The sequence below is a fragment of the Cetorhinus maximus genome, chromosome 14 (genome assembly GCF_964194155.1).
Source record: "Cetorhinus maximus chromosome 14, sCetMax3.hap1.1, whole genome shotgun sequence".
NCBI lineage: Eukaryota > Metazoa > Chordata > Chondrichthyes > Lamniformes > Cetorhinidae > Cetorhinus > Cetorhinus maximus.
Genome location: NC_135892.1, coordinates 18,798,479 through 18,817,411, shown reverse-complemented (window position 1 = coordinate 18,817,411; position 18,933 = coordinate 18,798,479). Strand labels below are relative to the sequence as shown.

Here is an 18,933-nt window from a genome sequence, read left to right as displayed (position 1 = left end):
TAAATATACCTAAATGATCCTGTTGGTACAATGTTTCTCTAAATCCAAATTAGCACTGTAAATAGATGGGAGCAGAAACTTATAAATGGACATTGATTAGGTGATGAGTGGGCAAAACTGGCAGTTGGCATTTAATGTGGGGGGGAGTGTGAGCTCACCCACTTTTGACCCAAGAAAGATGGTGGATCAGAGTATTTTCTAAATGGTGAGAAGCTAAGAATTGTGGAAGAGCTGGGAGATTTCAGGCTCCATGTACTGAAATCGCAAACTAGTGGGCAGGCATATATAAAAATTAAAATAACTAAAGGAATTTAGAACTTTAGGCTAGAAAATAGGTAGAAGCTTTGTTAATTGTATAAAGCTCTGATTAGACCCCATTTAGAGTATTGCGTTTGTTTCTGGGCATTGCACCTTGGGAAGGCCTTGGGGTGCAGAGCAGATTCACCAGAATACCTGGCTTATAAAGGGTTAACGTATGAGGACAGCTTGTGTAAAAGAGGCTTGTATTCTCTTGTGTATGGCAGATTAAGTAATCCAGTTGAGGTGGTTAAGATGATTAAAGGGATTTGGTAGGGTAGATCAAAACTATTTTGTCTATTGAGGGAGCCCTCAACAGAACAAGGGGGCATAATCTTAAAATTTGAATTAGGCCATACTGTGGTGATACCAGGATGCCCAAAAGAGTGGAAACCTGGAATGCTGTCTCCCAGAAAAGCTATTGCGGTTTGATCAGTTGAGAATTTCAAATATGAGATTGATAGGTTTTTGTTCAGGGTTGTTGAGGAAACCAAGGGGAGTAAATGGAGATCTGATTGAATGGTGGAACATTCTCGGGGGCTAAATGGCCTACTCTTGTTCCTGTATTCCTGTGTTTACTGACTGTTACAACAGGATTGTCCAAGATATACTGAAGATTTGAATAGACTTTGTAAACTTCAGAGTGAGTGCAAGTAACAACATGTCTTATTACTTCATCTTCATTATACAGTTTATAATGTCAGGATTATCTCTGTTTACATTTATTTAATGATTAACGCTTGTTTTTTTTAATTAAGGTGCTCGAATTGCTGAATACTCCCAGCTGTATGACCAGCTCCTGTTCAGAGAGACTCCCTCTAAATCATTACAAAGTGTGCCAGCAGATGACGCCGGTGAGGTGTGGGCCCAAAACTCAACGCGGGACCTGCTTGCCACTCGCCCCCCCCATGGGCAGTCTCTGGGCACTGAGGACTGGCTGCTACACTCCACCTACAGTAACGGTGAGCTGGCAGACTTTGTTGCCTGGCCGGATATTCAGGAACTTGCGGCCAAATATTCCGCCCAGAAGAGCGTGGCTGGTGGGCGACTTCAGAGCAGAGGGGTGTTGGCTGGTTCGGTGCCCTCTGTTGCGGCCTGCCCACCAGCGCCAACACAGCAGCGGTGGAGCACCATCACCGTCCCACCCAGTTCAACGGCGCATGGCTACAGCTCCTTGGGTCGCAGGACAACTGAGGGCAAGCCATGGGGGGCTTCACTGTCCTCACCCTCCATGGCAATGAGCCACTCCTCTGACTCCATCGATCATGTCTCTGACAGGGGTGCACCATTCCCCAGCCAGGACTCTCCCTCAGACAGGCTGCGTTGTGGGAGCCAGGAGGTCGAGCAGCCAGTGTTGACGTTGCGAGACTCGCAAAAGGTCCTTGTGATCAACAGGGTTCCACCACTTGATGCACAATTGGCAACACGGAACTACTTTGCCAACTTCAATGACACAGGGGAAGATGATGAAGACTATGTGGAGATCAAGTCTGAAGATGAGGATTATGAAGACCTGGACGAGGGAACCCTCACTCCTGATCTGAACTTCCAGCCCAATTGCAGGGTGGAATCTACTCCAGAACCTGGCAACTCTCGTTCAGCTCGTGTCTCCTGCATCCCGCTGTCGAACAGCAATGCCAGTGCAGTGGGCTCCTTAACTGTGTTGGCCGAGCCTGACCAGCTGAGCCACTACCTCTGGCGGGAACCCTCTCCCAGCCAGCAGAATATTGTGCAGACTCTAAGAGATAAGTTTCAGTGTCTCAGCTCCAGCAGTTTCGCTTGAACATTTGATCCCAGTCACGAGACTGAAGAGAAAGAGGAGGAAAACCATAATGTATTAACTCAACTGCTTGCGAGCACTTCACATAGATCTCCAGCTATCCTCCCACTACTCTGCAAACGCTGCCTGAGTAGGTACCTTATGTTAAGTAGTATCTAGGTTGGGACAATGAACAAGATTTGCAAAAAAAAAAAATGCAAATAGAGGTTTACTTTTGTATAATATGGGGAATCAGTGGCAAAAGCATGACGAGGAAATATATATTTCACACATGCTGCCAGGAGTGAGAGTGGCGATGTGTTATTGGGGGTTTCAAGACTGGTTCTGGGTTAAAATTAGTTGCCCCACCTTTGTTCTGGGTCACGTATTGACTCATTCTCACACGGGATGCTGGTGTGTTTTGGGGAATGATCCACGTGGAAGATGATCCAGTCCTCAAAAGTCCTAGCCTCTGAGACTGAGGGCATTATGGATTTACACATGTCACATAAACTAGGGGTGGAGCAGTTTGGACAAGATATGTTTTTTTTCCCCTATTGAGATGGCTTATGGGACCATTATTGAAGTTTTGAGCAATATACACAGTAACAGAAATAGAAGGAAAGAGTGATTGCAAGTGCAGGAGATACATGGGCTCCTTAGAATCTGCCAAATGGAAAGCCAGGTTAAGGAGGGGGAAGACCCACACTCAAATTACCCAACAGGCATTTGTGTATTTCCAACAATTTTTTTGTTTTTGTGATAACCCCTGGGTTTAGAATTAAGAGAGCTTCATGTGACTGATCAGTGACCAGCTGGAAAAGATGACCTTACTAAATAACTGGACACTCACCATCTGCCTGCTGGTCATCTAAACCCTATATTTCCCTTTGTCCTCCTCGTGCACTCCCATTGCCCTCACCCATTGCCTCTGGTGGTATTGCATCAAATAAATTGATTTCTCACATTGAAGCACTAATTCTAAATGCCTTCGAGCTTCTCTTACTCGAGCTGGATAGCCATCTTTCTTTAAATCTCCACCTCATCTTGACAACTTAAACCACTGAGCTTCCTGGTTTCCCCATTACCTTTTTTGCATCTCACTGGGAACCGGCAGAAATTTGCATAAGCAATCTGTATTCTGCATGAGGTGGGGACTACCAATGAGTGTGGAGCAAGGGGGTGGGGTGTTGCAGTGGTGGCTGGTGGAGAAGGTATTCTTAATTAGCATTGCTGGAAGAGATGCTGATATTCTGTCATGAACCATTTACCAACTAGATGTCTGCCACATGGCTGGGAGTGCCATTTTGCTGAGTCATTTTTTTTTCATTACTGGAGCTAGACACAGCTAGTTAAGAGGTAGTGCCTACTACAGATCATTTGTATATTTGAAGGGTTGAGGGGATGCACTGCTTAAAAGCCAAGTGCAGATTACATTGATGCATCAGTCTCTGTTTGGAGACTAGGAGCTCTAGTCTTGTACATTTTTGAATCTGCATTCCACATGGTTATTCCTAGATTTCCAGTTAAAATATTGGTTATGGATAGCTGGAAGCTGTTCCAATTTATCTCTTCTCCTCTAATTTGCTTTTCCTGTACTGCCTATTCATTATTCTGAGAACAGGTATAGAACTTGTTCATGGGCCTCCTCTCTGACTCCATCCACCTCTGTTCTAGTTCCATGGATGATGACCATTACTGATGGTGTAATCCCCATCCAGTTGACAACTGTAATTAGAAGTCCATCTCCATGTTCGGTGGAAGATCCTATTTAGAATCCATGATCGAGTGGAAACTCCATCTGTTTGATGTTCCTTGGGGAAAATATTGAAAAAAACCCAGTAACTTGTGCATGTTCACAACTAATAGTTAAATCTAGATCTAACACCAACCCGAATCAAACATGCCATTCAAATATTGCAAACTGTTTCCCTGTCACTTGTATAGCATCGATTTACAATGCTCAGAACACAGTACCCAATATCACAGAGCCCACTGTTTGGTTTAGAAGTCCAGTCCCTAAGGATTAGTGTTTCTATTTGTACCACAACCATTTAATTGTTGCTTCAATAAATTCCACCAAAAGAAATTCTTCAAATTTTCCTTGCCTCTGCTGTTAGTAGAACTACTCACTTTTAGCATTTTAGTTGGCGGTGGGCAGGAAATAGGGGTAGGGATGATACCCCACATTCATCATGAATTGTCCGCAATTGGTTTATTAGTGAGTTGTGTTGTGTTGTGAAATCTTACGGATAAGCCATACCACAAAGGTGCCCAAGAGAATTGCACGGACCTGCACCAGCCTGACCCTTGCTGCACAGTGTACTCACTTCGTCTGTACACCCCCAGGATATGATCGGGAAATTGACTATCTTGTTTATCTCTGTGCCTCCTTTCAAAATATATAAGCAATAGCTGTACATTGAACCAAATTTCAGGTGACAGTACAGTGTATGACTGTGCAATATGAATCCCAATGTTTGGTTTCCATTGCAAATCTGCCATTTTCTCACTTACCTATGTAGAAAACCAGACAAACGTTTTTTTTTAAAAAGACACATTGCTTCTGTTTTAAGCAATAATGAATGCACTTGATATAGTAACTGAAGTGTAAGCGTTCAATGACTCCTAATGATGAAATCCAGTAGAGAGGAACAGTCTTCACAAATGTAAATTTTGTATCAAGTATTTTTTTAATAACAGTAGGTCAATATTTTATTGCAATTCTCCTTCATTGGACATTTGCTGTAACTTGTTTAAAATGAGAATCATTGAACTGGAGAGGAGAGATCCTGATGTTTATATTCTGGAAAATTATTTCAGGATCTCTTGAGTTAACTGTTTAATTTTCTAATGTCATTCCTTTAGAAGCTATACTGTACAAAGCGCGTTGCCAGGAGCTAATCTGCAATGATAAGGGATCATTGATGAAAATCACTTACAGTTCTGACATTTGGTACTTGAAGGTAATTTTTTTCAGTGTTAAAACTGAAGTGACTGCTGAGATGACCAACCTGTTAATAAAAAAAAAAGAACTATCTCAGAAACTGGGGTTTTAATGCCTTGTCCTATGGATGAGATATTGAGCTGAATAATGACTTCCATGAAAAAATTGCACTTTTTATGGTTAATTTTGTAAAAATTTCTGAATGTTGACCATGTAGCAAAATGTTTTTAAAAATGCTCGCTTTATTAATTTTACTTTGCTCAAAGAAAAGCTGAGCCTAATGCATGCCAAATTACCAGGAATAGTTCGAAAATTTCATGTTAACTTTTAAAAAAATATATATTGTTTTTCTGCCAGGAGGGACATCATTGTACACTCTACAGAAATGTATCATTTGAAATAAATAACTCGTTCAGGTATTTGTCTGAATTGCTTTTTTTAGTACATTTATGCAGCATGTGCAAGTGCGTAAGAATCAATGACAGCAACATTTTATACAATCTAATTGCCTTTGTCATTTCCCATAGTTGGTTGAAATAAAAGTGAGCTGATGTTCAGGGCTTAGCCAAGACAGGAGAAATTCACTCTAGGGTGGCCAGAGCAACCGAGAACCAGCAGGAGGCAGCCAATGGGGGAAAGAACGTGGGCACCTGCGTTGAAATCAGTCATTGATGATAAACAGCCACCCTCCGACCCTGAAGCCTGTGGCGGGGACACGATCCAGGCGAGATTGTCCGCATCAGGGGACTTCAGTGTCAAAATAAAAGCAGTTGAGAAGGTTCCTAGCACTGTGGTTTAATTAAAGTCAGACTGCAAACCAATTAACAAGGAAGTTGAAGCTTTCCTTTTTATAATGTTGGCTCTGTGGAGGATGACTATTGGCAAAAACCATACAACTGTTGATCAAGCAAGAAATGACCCTGCCGCTACAAATAAGCATCGCTCCCTGCCTAACTCTCGGACATGTCGCACTTTGTCTCCTCCGGCTCTGCACCCACCCCTTCCCCCACTTGCTCCCGCGCGTATGCGCTCCCTCTCCCTGCTTGTCGCTCACGCTTGCCCCCTTCCACCGCACGTACCCTGTCTCTCTGTCCTCCCCCCCCACCCCCACCTCGCGCGCTCTCTCTGCTCTTATCTTTCTGCCCCCACGCATTGCCTCCTCTTTCCCCCCGCGCGCTCGCTCTCTCTGCTCTAAAAATTATTCTCAATGCCTTGTCAGAATAGGCAATCAGGCCGACCAAAAAGGGCCGGAAAAGAAACCGCAGTTTCCAGTGCATGAACTAGCTACATAGAACAGTTTAATAACCAGGAACAAGGCTATCGGCTGGAGAGAGTATCATAGAGATAAGTCTCTTGTCTAAGGTGCACATCACTTTCCCTCGTCCTCTGCTCAACTATTCCTCAGTCTTTTATTTCATTCTCTTCTCTCCTTTTGTTTTGCACTATTTTCTGTTCCCTGCCACCCCACCACCCCAATTTCATTTATCACAGTGGACCCTGCCACCGAGGTTTTTCTAGACCTAACAGCTTGAATTTATGGAAGTAGGTGAGGCTAGAAATCCTACTTCAGCTGTACAAAGTCTTTTGTTCATTGTTATTTATTTATTGTTGTTCATTGCAAGGGGAATAGAATATAAAAGTAGGTATGTTTTGCTACATTTGTACAAGACATGAGTGAGACTGCAGCTGTGTACACTTTAGGTCTCCTTATTTAAGAAACGATATAATTGTATTACGAGCAGTTCAGAGAAGCTTCATTTGACTGATTCCAGGGTTGAAGGGCTTACCTTTATAAGGTTGAACTGCCTTGAAATGTAGAAGAATGAGAGGTGACCTTATTGAAACATATAAGATCGTAAGGGGACTTGACAGGGTGGATGCTGAAAGGATGTTTCCCCATGCGGGAGACCCCAGAACAAAGGGACATAGTTTAAAAATAAGGGTCTCCCATTTAAGGCAAAGATGAGAATTTTTTTTCCCTGAGGATTGAGTCCGTGGAATTCTGTTCCCCAGATGGGTAGAGGCAGGGTCATTGAATATTTTTAAAACAGAAGTAGATAGATTCTTGACTAACAAGGGAATCAAAGGATAATGGGGAGGTATGTAGGCAAAATGTGTTGAGGCCATATTCAGATCAGCCATGATCTTATTGAATGGCAGAGGAGGCTTGAAGGGCTGAATGGCCTACTCCTAATTTGTATGTTTGGATCACACTTGAAGTGTGAGCAGTTCTAGGCACCACAGCTTAGGGAGGATAAATTGAGCTTGAAAGGAGAGCAACATAAATTCACCGGAATGATATCTGGATTCCAAGGTATCGAGGACAGAGAACAGAACCTAGGGCTATACGAGGTTAATGGGTAAATAAATAAAGGCTTTCAAGCTATTAAATGGGATAGATGGTTGGTTGGGGAGTACAGGACCTGGGGTCATAGTTTAAAAGTTAGAGCCAGACCTTTCGAGGCTAAAATTAACACTTCCTTATACACAAAAGTTGGTTTAAGTTTGGAACTTTATGTAAACAATAATGGATCTAGCATCAATCGTTAATTTTAACCAAAAGGGATCATAGGACAAAGGTGGGTATATGGAATTAGGTCGCAGATTAGCCATGATCTTGCTGAATGGTGGGCAGGCCTGAGGGCCTACTCCTGCTCCCCTACATCGTTAAATGTCCCGTGTGTTTCACAGAAGTGTTATCGAATGAAATTTGACACTCAAGCTACAAGGACATATTAGTACCGATGACCAAAAGCTTGGTCAAAAGGCAAGTTTTATAGAGCTTCTTACAATGAGGAAAGAGAGGTTTAGAGAGGGAATTCCAGAGCTTCAGGCCTAGACAGCCGAAGGCAGAGCCACCAGTAGTGAATACAATCAGAGATGCTCACAAATTGGAGGGTTGCAGGATTTGAAGATGATAAGCATTTTAAAAATGAGGCTTTGCTTAACTGGGTGATGTTTGAACAAGACTTGGGATGAGTTAGGACATGGGCAGCAGAGTTTTGAATGACCAATTTTAGGAAGGCTAGAATAGGGTGATTTGGCCAGGAGTTGGGTGGAGTCCAGAGGTAACAAAAGCCATAAAGGAGGGTTTCAACAACAGATGAGCTGTACTAGGAATGCAGTTGGGTAGAGGTGGAAATGGGAGGGTCTTTGCTGATGCAGATCTGTGGTTGGAACTCATCTTGGAGTCAGATATGACACCAGGTTGAAAACAGTCTGGTTCAGCCTTAGGTAGTTGGGAGGGATGATGTTTGTGGTAGGGACCTGAAGATAATGGTTTCAATCTGTTATAACAGCTGGCAGCCATACTGTTTTCCCAAGGAATTAAAAGTATGTTAATGTTTTGCCCATCTGCTTGCTGCAATCTTCCATCGTCGTCGACCACGCTCAGGCCTCTCACACCCACAATTTCTCCCTTATTTATTTGAAGGCTAAGCACAAAGGTGTGAGCTGGATGAGAAATCAGAAAGCTCATTAGAACAGAGATTAACAAGTGGCTTCAAATGGCCAGTTCACAGCAGGATCCAAAACCAGTTTTACCTTGCCGCATTTATTTTGATTTTTATTCTCTTCCTCAATGACCCCTCCCATGTTGGAGGATACACGACGATGAATTGCTGCCTTTAATGCCTGTGTGGTAAGCACCACCTGAGTAGAACATGAAGAGGATTCAGCAGCCTCCAGCTGCACAAGAAACCAAGTTGAATTCTGAAGCCATTTAGAATGTTATTCACTTCCTGAGTCTGACTCCCACCACCACCCCCCCCCCAGTCCAGCAACAGCACTGAGAGCTGTCCAATCTTCTCACCTCTTGTCTAAAATCCTGCAGGTAAGGTCAGAAGGGGAAGGGAAATACATTAAAATTAAAATGCAGGTACTTACCTGAGAGCCCACTCCGACAGGCACAGACTCTGAAGCAGAAGACGCAGGACACCACTGACGACTCCAACTCCAGTCACAACTTGCAATAAAAGGTGTGTTCCACTGAGCCAATGATTACTGTTGTTCCGAACAACAGCAATCATTGGCCAAATAGCCTGTCAATCAGGATGGTCTGCATAACTGATTGGCTGCTTTTGACAGTGACCATCCTGAATGACAGGCTACTATTCGAACTGACACCTGTCATTCATTTTGACACGCAGACACTTCTTCCAACATTATGGGATTTTTCCCACGAATCCCCGGAAACATGTTGTGAACCTCAACTACAGTTTGGGAACCACTGCAGTAGAGAAAAGAAACCAGGGATTATCTTTGCATCCCAGAAAGATCCTGGAATATTGAGCAGTTTTGGCAGATGAGGGCAGTGTTTTGTGGCCTGGCCAAATCTGGAGCAGAATGGCTATGCCAGTTGTCCATCATATATGATCAAGTCTGTGTCACTTGGAATTAAGGGAGGAGGAGGGTGGCCTCAGAGCAAGTGATAAGGGTGAGTGTAATGATTTTAATGGGTATAAGGATGTTGACGGTGAGGGTGCAGTTGAGCAGATCAGTAGCTGCAGAAATGCTGTGGTGAATTGGGGATAGTTTCCCCCATCCCCCCAGGGGTGGGCACAGAAAGAAGTAAGGTTGGGAGAGGGATGTGGGTGGCAAATGATAAAAGGAACAGATCAGAGATAGAAACAAAAAACTGCGGATGCTGGAAATCCAAAACAGAAACAGAAATACCTGGAAAAACCCAGCAGGTCTGGCAGCATCGGCGGAGAAGAGCACAGTTGATGTTTCGAGTCCTCATGACCCTTCTGTTGAAGGGCCATGAGGACTCGAAACGATCAGAGATAGCTTTATTCTTATCTGTGACTGGCATGGTGGGAGTAGCAAGGCCACATGAGATGACAAAGCCAAGGAGGTGGTTATCAATATGGATTGGGCAGGTTATATGAAGGGAGAAATTAAGGGAGATCAGGATGGAGTGAACTCAGGAGGAAGGGTCTTATGAATCAAGTTGGGGATTGAAATCATTAAGGACGAGAAATTGCTCGGTGCAGAGGGTAAGGAAGGAAAGCTATCACCATAGCAGTGAGAAATTTTTTCATGGTACTTGGGAGGGTGGTACAGAATGAGAATTTTAAATGAGACGAGGGGTGGAACAAGGTAAGATGCTCAAAGAAGCAACTGCTGGAGGAGGGGGCAAACCAAGCTGTGATGTGATGAAGAGGCACACTTTTAGCAACCACAAGATATCAATTTTATTGCATCATTTTGGAATAGACCTTTTAAAACCATATTCCAGTGAGAACATGAGACATTAAGTAAAAGCTTGCATTTATATAGCACTTTTAACAAACTCAAGTGGTATATATAAACGAATTAGACTTGAATGTAGGCGGGTTGATCAGTAAGTTCGCGGCTGACATGGAAACTGGTGGGATGGTAAATAGTGAGGAGGATAGCCTTAGATTACAGGAGGATATAAACAGGCTGGTCAGATGGGCTGATCAGTGGCAAATGGAATTTAATCCGGATAAGTGTGAGGTGATACACTTGGGCAGGACAAACAAGACACAGGAATACACGAGGAATGGTAGGACCCTGAGAAGTATCGAGGATCAGAGGGACCATGGTGTGCATGTCCACCGGTCCCTTAAGGTAGTGGGACAGATAGATAAGGTGGTTAAGAAGGCATATGGGATACTTGCTTTTATTTGCCGAGGCATAGAATATAAGAGCAGGGAGGTTATGCTGAAACTGTATAAAACGCTGGTTAGGCCACAGCTAGACTATTACGTGCAGTTCTGGAATCTGCATTATAGGATGTGATTGCACTAGGGAGTGCTGAGGAGATTTGCCAGGATGTTGCCTGGGTTGGAGAGTTTTAGTTATGAGGAGAGATTGGATAGACTGGAGTTATTTTCCCTGGAGCAGGGGAGATTGAGGGGAGGCATGATTGAGGTGTATAAAATTATGAGGGGCATAGATAGGGTAGACAGGAAGGAACTTTTCCTCTTGGTGGAGGGATCAATAACCAGGGGGCATAGATTTAAGGGGCAGGAGATTTAGAGGGGATTGAGGAAGAATTTTTTCACCCAGAGGGTGGTGGGAATCTGGAACTCACTGCCTGAAAGGGTGGTAGAGGCAGAAACCCTCATAACATTTAAGAAGTATTTGGTTGTGCATTTGGGATGCCATGGCATACAAAGCTATGGGCCTAGTGCTGGAAAATGGGATTAGAATAGTTAGGTACTTGTTTGACTGGCACAGTCTCAATGGGCTGAAGGGTCTTTTTCTGTGCTTTAGACCTCTATGATTTCTCAAAGCACTTCACAGTTAATGAGGCGCTTTTGAAGTGTGGCTACTGTTGCGGTGTAGGAAACATGACAGCCAATTTGAGCACAGCAAGATCTTGCAAACAGCAATATGATGACCAGAAAATCTTTTTGTTTGGTGTTGATTGACAGATAAAGATTGGCCCAGGACACTGGGAATAATTACCCTGCTCTTCTCCCAATAAGCCATGGGATCTTTTACATCCACCTGAGTGAAGATGGGGCCTCAGTTTAAAGTCTATTTGAAAGATGGCACCTCGGACAGTGTGGCACACCCCTGGTATTGCACTGACATTACCAAATTTTTCTGACTCAGGTGAGGGTGCTACCTCTGAAACACACTAAATCCTAAATAGAGCAGAAGCCACCTATGACTGTGAATGACTGGGTAATCTATAAGCAGCAAAAAGAAAAGAAAATCCTACACCACTGGTTTCTTTTGAGATCAGAGGAAAGTCTAAAGTCCATTATCCAGTTCTGGGAGACAAAAAAGTCACACCTGAAAACAAATATTCAATCTTTTATTCAAACAATAAATTGTGTTTGTATGGCATCTTCAATTTATAAAATGTTCTGAAGCTCTTTAAAGACAGGAATCAATTGAGGAATGGAGTGTGTTGTGGTGCCTTCTCAGAATCCATCGCTGGAGACTCAGATACAGATTAACGATTGTTTTATTCAAGCGAATACAGGGAGAGTCTGCCTTAGACTAGCTAAAACAGAACTCTACCGATTACAGGAAAACCATCTTTTTTATACAAAGTTACATATACATTGCGTTATTCAAATTCCAATCTTGTCAGTACATAAGCAGATGTCCCCAGTCCCAGGTATATATCTTTTTCTTACCCAAACAGGGCCTCTATCTCGTTCTAGCATGGTACTGTTTGTCTTTACCTTAAATGTTTATCCTCCCCGCTTCCGTCTCCTATCTAGTTAATCTCTTGTGATCTCCAAGGTCTTTCTGGAGAGTTCTGCTAATATTGGCCCTATGGTGTACAAGTTCACCTGGAGAATTCTGCTGACCTTTGTTTTTTACTAATAGAAGTCCCTGTTTAACTCTTACAGAGTGTGAGGCAGAGATTAGGAGAGGTGACTGGAATCTTGGAGTTAGATTTGTTTTGTGCAAATTGAAAAAGAATGGGAGAATCTCAAGGGTTCAGAGAGGGATCGAGCCTGGGGCCTAACAGACCAAACACACTGCTACTGGCAATGAAATGAAGGGATGTGGCAGGATTCTTGTACAAGGCCAGTGGGACAACCAGAGTATGAAAGTAGAAATGGGGCTCAAGGAAATTACAGACATCAAGTAGGGCAAAATTAGGGGAAGTTGTCAAAAAAGCCTGGGTTTTAACTCTCAGTTGGAGTGGAGGCTGAAGGGAAACTATCTAACCTGTATTTTGAGAGGTTTGGTCATTATATCAGATGCATTTGTTGGATTGTGCTGTGCACATTGACTGCTGTTTCCCCTATGTTACAATGACTACCCTTCAAAAGTACTTCATTGCCTGTGTAACTGTGGGATTTCCTTCAGTAGTGATGAGGACTATATGAATGCAAGTTCTTTCTTTCCTTAGCAACATCAGAAAATAATACTGGTGGTTGGCAGCGTGTTAGGAACGCACCATTATGTACTCCACCATAATCTTAATTGCCTGCCTGCCCCATTCCTGTCAATTGGATTTGTAGTCCAGGCAAAAAAAAAATTAAACTTTAATGTATTGTGGTAGACAGCCAAGGACAAGGGGTGACAAAGTTGTAAGATTTACTGCAGGACAAGATGCGGGGAGCTGATGTTTGAGATTGGAGTTTGAGGTTTGGGAGGCCAGAGAGGGGGGCACTGGACAGTGAGGAGGGTTTTGATGGAGAGGATGTGTTGTGGAGTTGGAAATAAAGGAGGTTAGGAGTGGAGTAGTGGTTGGAGTGTATAGGTGGATTGGGTGCATTCCATAAACTTCAGCTCATCCAAAATCTCCATGGCCTGTTTCCAAACTCACACCAAGTCTTGTCCACCCATCAACCCTGTGCTGTTGACATACATTGGCTCCAATCCCACAATGCTTCGGTTTTTAAAGTTCTCGTCCTGTTTTCAAATTCTACTGTGGCCATGCCCCTCCCTATCTCTGCAATTTCCTCCAGTTCTGTGAGATCTCTGCACTCCTCCAATTCTGGTCTCTTGTGGATTCCCAATTCACAATGATGCTGTCTTCAGTTGCCAAGGCCCTAAGCTCTAGCGTTCCTTCCCTAAGCATCTCTGGTTCTCTACCCCTCTTTCCTCCTTTAAGTTAAAGGCTATCTATTTGAGCAAGCTTTTAATCACTGCCCTGGAATCTCCTTCTGTGCTCAGTGTCAAATGTGCATGTGATTATGCTTCTGTGATATTACAGATGCTATATAAATTCAAGTTGGTGCTTTGAAGAGGAGATGATTGACCATGGTTGTGAGAGGCAGGCAGGATGGTGCCCAAGGACTGAACTTAATAGGGAGGGCTTCAAACAAGGAGGCCTTATGGAGGGAGTGAACTTGGAAAAATGACAAAACGATGAAGAATTAGAGCTGCAGTATGTAGGACACTATGGAGGGAAGGAGCAAAAGTTGTTGCTTGGATGATCCTGATGTATGCAAGAGATACAGAAATCAATGAGCTTTTCATAGTTGGAATTGAGGTAAGTAGAGGATGGACAATGAAGAGTTTGAAGAGGATGCTAGTGATGGAGAAATGAAAGATCAGGTATGCCCTCACCTGCTAGATGTCTTGGGAAGAGTGGGCAGTTTTGGCTGCTGGAGAGTGAGGCGCAATTATTACAGAGATGGTTGACTAGGCCAGCTGTGCATCACCTTAACTGTTCTGATTTGTAGAAGTGAAGATGGAGGCTGTTCGAGGAGGCCTTGTTTTGTGCGACCTCCAGAGAGTATAGGAGAGTTATGGGAGTAAAGTGCACAATTCTGGTCTCTATTATAAAATTGAGATAGACGCACTCAAGTAGGTGCAAAAATGATTCACAAGGATGATAAAAGGTACACATCTGGAAAGGTTGTACAATGGTGATCTTTCCTCTAGAAAAGGCAGCTTTCGAGTAATCTGATAGGAGTTTTTGAGATTATGAAAAGTAGCTGAGGGGACGGGTGGTTGCAGGGGAAGAGGTCAGAACTTGAGGTCATTAATATAAAATAGTCAAAAATAAATCCAATAATGTATACAGGAGACATTTATTTACACAGAGAGTGGCAAGTGTGGAATGCACTACCAGAAGTGGTTGAGGTGAATGGCACAGTTGCATTAAGGGGGAAAGTAGATTAGCACATGAGGAATAGAAGAATATGCTGCTAGTGTGAGATGGAAAGGGATTGGAGTAGGCTCGTCTGAAGCATGGATCAGTTAGGCCGAGTGGCCTGTTTTGAGCTGTAGATTCAATGCAATTTGTGTTAAAATCACAGCAGATAAACCCACCTCAGGAACTGCAGCAAGACCTTTTTCCCCAGGGACCCTGAAACCCACTCGGATTTAGCTTGCCAGCTCAGATCTGGCTCTCATGGCCGGCTCTGTTTACTTCAGATCCTGTTTCTATCACATGGTTGCAGTACAGATGAAACACCGGCATGGAATATGTCCATTTTGCACAGCTGGCTGTGAGAGACCCAACTCCACTATTTCATCCTTCCTCTCAGTGCCTTTTAAGAGAAGCCCAAGAGAGGTGTAATATCATACTTTTTGCCTCTCTCTATTTACCCTTTCTACCTTTTCCTTTCCCCCACCCCACTCCAAGTGATTTTGATGGTGTTCCCCTCAAGGTAACTCTGCCGGCGCGATGACAGAGGAGGCAGGTGCCACCAGTGGCTCTCAGCACATCGAGCTTCCTCTTCCTCACTGCCTACCCCCATACCTTCTGGCTCCTGATTCACCTCCTCCTCTTCTGATCCCCCCACCCCTTTCTCTCCATTCCCTCGATCTTCCTCCTTTGCCCAGTCTCTAGCAATCACCCATGATCGTCTTTTTCTCTTTCTCCCACCTGGGTTTGTGGCATCTGTCTCTACATCCTGCACCTGGGCCTGGAGCCTCAGCCTCTTCCTCGCGGCGGGGGGGGGGAGCTTGATTGATTTTAAAAGCCGTTCATGGACGTTTTACAACCGGGGGACATGGAATAGAGAGAGAGTCTTTCACCTGGGCTTCATGGGTGTTTGCAACTGGGGGAGAGTAAGACTGTAAAAGTTGGACTTGATGGAATCTGCTTCTGGGGAGAGAGAGAAATAGTGGGGATGTGGCTCTAGTTTTTGCAACTGGGGGAAGAGAAAGATTTTTTAAACATGATTTTATTTAACACCACTAATTTAAATCAGATATTTTAATCTATTTCTCTATGCTAGATCTAATTCCATCATGTCTGGTGTTGGAGAAGGCAAGAAACATTTTGGTCCTGAGTCCCACTATGAGTCCAAGGTCTACATTGAGCTCTGGATCCAAGTGAGTGTTGGTGGCTCTCTGGATCATGACTCAGGGAAGGAGGACAGAGAAAAGGATGACAGGTTCAGCAAAGCTCAGATACTTATGCTTGCAGGTAAATCTCAATGAGACAAAGAAAATTTGATTTCTCAACCACAGCCGAGAGAAGCCGCAAGCCTTGGCAAGATCAGTGTGTGATTTTCTGAGGCATGTGAAGTTACTTTTGCTCTCTGCCTGCAGAGTCCCGCAAAGATATCCAACTTAAAATGGAATGCAGCTCGAGACTACGGGTCCCAAAGGTTGAAATGGACAGCAGTGATAATGATGTTCCCCTCTCAACTCTCAGAGCAAAGAGGGAAGTGAAAGATGCAGATACAGGCAGGGTATGTTCTCCAGCAGCTATCTACTCATTGCTTTTCATCGCCATAGTTTAAAATTTTATTATCACATGGACAATTAAATGTCTAGCTATAAAGAGTGTATGGAACTTACAAATCTGGTCACATCACCATTGTCAATTACTGTAAAAAAGTTTTAAAATATTTTATTTTCATTTCCTGATAGAAGGCGAAGTCAGCCCGAGCAGAGGACACCTGAATCAAGCAACTGGAGTCCATCATGGACAGGTGGCTGATGAGAAAGGGGACGCTGAAGTTGCCCCTACGAGTTGATGCTTCCTGACCCTAGACGCAACTGGAGGCCACTGCAGAGCACCCCTGTGCCTCAACGAAAGTCTCTCCCTTGCTTTCCCAAAGGCAGGTGATGAAACCGGCCCAGTGCTGCAAAGAACTGCTTGTTAAGATTGGGAGGTTGGAAGTGGAGCAGGAAGAGCTGCTTGTTAAGCTTGGGAGGTTGGAAGCGGAGAAGGAAGTGCTCCAGGAGAAGTTGGAGGAGATTTCTACGCTTAACTTTTGCCTTCAAGAAGAAATTCTTGCTGCCTTCAGGCAGGGTAATATATTTATATAAACTGCAATTTTTATGTTACACTGCACGTCTCTTTCAGTGCTGAAAGAGATGCTTTCCTCTGGTTGGAAAAAGATGATAGATCTATTGTCACCCCAAACTCTGATATAAGAATAATGAACTTTTTGTTTTGCTTCCCGTTGCAGCAAGAGGACTGCGCCAGCCTCTCAATGTGGCAACGCAGCTCAGGACCACACTTCTTGGTGCAACAACACTGCCCATGTACGTGAAGAGTGAAGTGTCCGCAACAATTTTGATGGCTTGGCAGGCAAGCATGCATGAGGACCAACTATACACTCCAATTGATGGGAAGGTATTGATTCTATCAATTCTCCAAGTATATAAAAATCATTGCCAGTTCATGCAAAAGCACCTTTAAAAGTGATGGCTATGATAAGTGCTGATTGGAATATTAAACTTGCCTTTTCTCAAATCAATCAGTGAGTCTTAATTATGTGTAATTAAAATATATTTATAATTATGTTTAAAGATATCTGTATACATGTCAAGTACTTACAGTAATTTAGTCTGTATTATTTTCAAATCATGCATGCACAATACTGATATGTCCCTGATTTTTTCCCCACAGGTGCAATTACAGGGGGGTATTAAGATCCCTGAGTCCCAGTGGTGGTCCATTTGCAATTAGAGAACCAATTCCTTATTTGTCAAGACCCTGGCTGTTGCCATCTGGGGATCCACTGTGCTCAGGGATAGTTCCATCTATGGGGGAGTGTGTCTTCACTTCATTAACGCTGGTGATACTCCTCCCAGGGCAAAACCCCCACTCTCGCCAAGGAAGCTGAGTGCACTCAAAGGTAACCTCACAAACACTTTATTTTAAATTGCATTCACATTCCATGTTTCTGATGTAGGTTTTTTAAATTCTCACATTCTCACTGTCATGGATGTCCCCTTTTTATCAGTTGTGACTTTAAAGGTCTCAATAAGTAACTTCTTTTTCCTCCCTTCTCTACTCATTTATATTTGTAGCATGTTTCGCCCATCACCTCCGCACAAACGGGATGAGTGAGGAGGTTGTCTCGAAAGAGATTGCGAGGGTCAATAGTTACATCACAGAGAAGATCCAAGATCTAAATAGAAAAATGAAAGCCCAACTTCAATTATATGTGTAAAATTGTGGTGTCTTTTTTGAGTTAGTGTTTTTGTGATATTTCTGTTTTCACAATAAAAAAAAATTCAGTGTTTTGTCTGGACAAATGGAGAATATGTAACTTCAAAGTCTGCTTCAAAATCGCAATTATTAATTCAGAGCACATCCATTCACACACATTGTTTTGTTCCAGAAAGGGACTGATTTCTTTCAGTTGATTTTTATTTGAGCCTGGAATAAGTGGACCAGCTCCCAGATGGGACTTCAGTTGAACTGGTCCTAGGAGGTGTCAATTGTTATCAGCCTTGCGTTCAAATTCTTTTATGGTCTTGTCCCTCTCTATCTCTAGCCTTTGAAATATTTGTAAATCCTCCTTTGCCCCCCTCATTTTTATTGTGCCACCATTGGCTGCCGTTCCCTCAACTGCCTCGGTCTTAAGGTCTGGCGTTCTCTCCCTAAACCTCTCCTCCTTTGAGATCCTCCTGAAAATCTTTTTTGGACAAGTTTGTGGCCACTTATCTAATATCTATGTGGCTCAGTGTCAAATATTGTTTGGTAACACTCCAATGGAACACATTGGAATGTTGTACTATATTAATGGCTCCACATAGATGCAGGTTGTTATAATTGTTCATCGGTTATTCATTTTAAATTGGCTTGATGGTAATAGCCCTAGATTAATAGCCCTTGAAATGTTGTTGCTCCTTTTTACTACTTTCATATTGTTCTTCAGACATGATAACCACATCGCCTTGCAGAGAATTAAAATAGATTCTTTGTAAGTAGGACATTAGAGTTAAGATTCCTGAATCTATGCATTATTATCTGAAAAAGGTCTGCAAAACGTTTAATCACATGTTTCTGCATCAAATGTTTGTGGAATGAAGACAGAAATGGAAAATAAAATGTTTGCATCCTGTCTCATTTTGTGGCTGGAATGCATAATATTAAATTAGTTTGCATGTGACTAATAACTTTAAATAGTGGAACTCATGATGTGTAATACAGAAAATTTCAAGAAGAATGTTACACAAGATTAGTGCTGAAATGCTTAATGTGCCTTAACCAGCAACACCCTCTGAGAAAAGGGTGGGACATCTCTGCTCTGGTTTACAAGCATCTTGGAGGGTGCATTAGGCT

The 18,933-nt window shown here is 43.1% G+C and overlaps 2 protein-coding genes across 2 annotated transcripts in view; both read left to right on the top strand.

The window, feature by feature from the left end:
• The window catches only part of LOC144689483 (pleckstrin homology domain-containing family G member 1-like), a 205,176-nt gene extending 199,754 nt beyond the window's left edge, over positions 1-5,422 (top strand). Inside the window, exon 18 of the mRNA XM_078556602.1 lies at positions 1,056-5,422. Within this exon, the coding sequence (XP_078412728.1) occupies positions 1,056-2,080 (1,025 nt within the window). The 3' untranslated portion in view covers positions 2,081-5,422. The remainder of the gene's footprint in view (positions 1-1,055) is intronic.
• Positions 5,423-15,646: 10,224 nt separating this feature from the next.
• LOC144689488 (uncharacterized) lies at positions 15,647-17,887 on the top strand. Its single transcript, XM_078556612.1, has 6 exons — positions 15,647-15,831; positions 15,957-16,099; positions 16,281-16,665; positions 16,826-16,992; positions 17,269-17,497; positions 17,673-17,887. Exons 1-3 carry the CDS (start codon positions 15,654-15,656, stop codon positions 16,311-16,313), a joined length of 354 nt encoding a protein of 117 aa, XP_078412738.1. The 5' UTR covers positions 15,647-15,653; the 3' UTR covers positions 16,314-16,665; positions 16,826-16,992; positions 17,269-17,497; positions 17,673-17,887.
• The last annotated feature ends 1,046 nt before the right edge of the window (positions 17,888-18,933 follow it).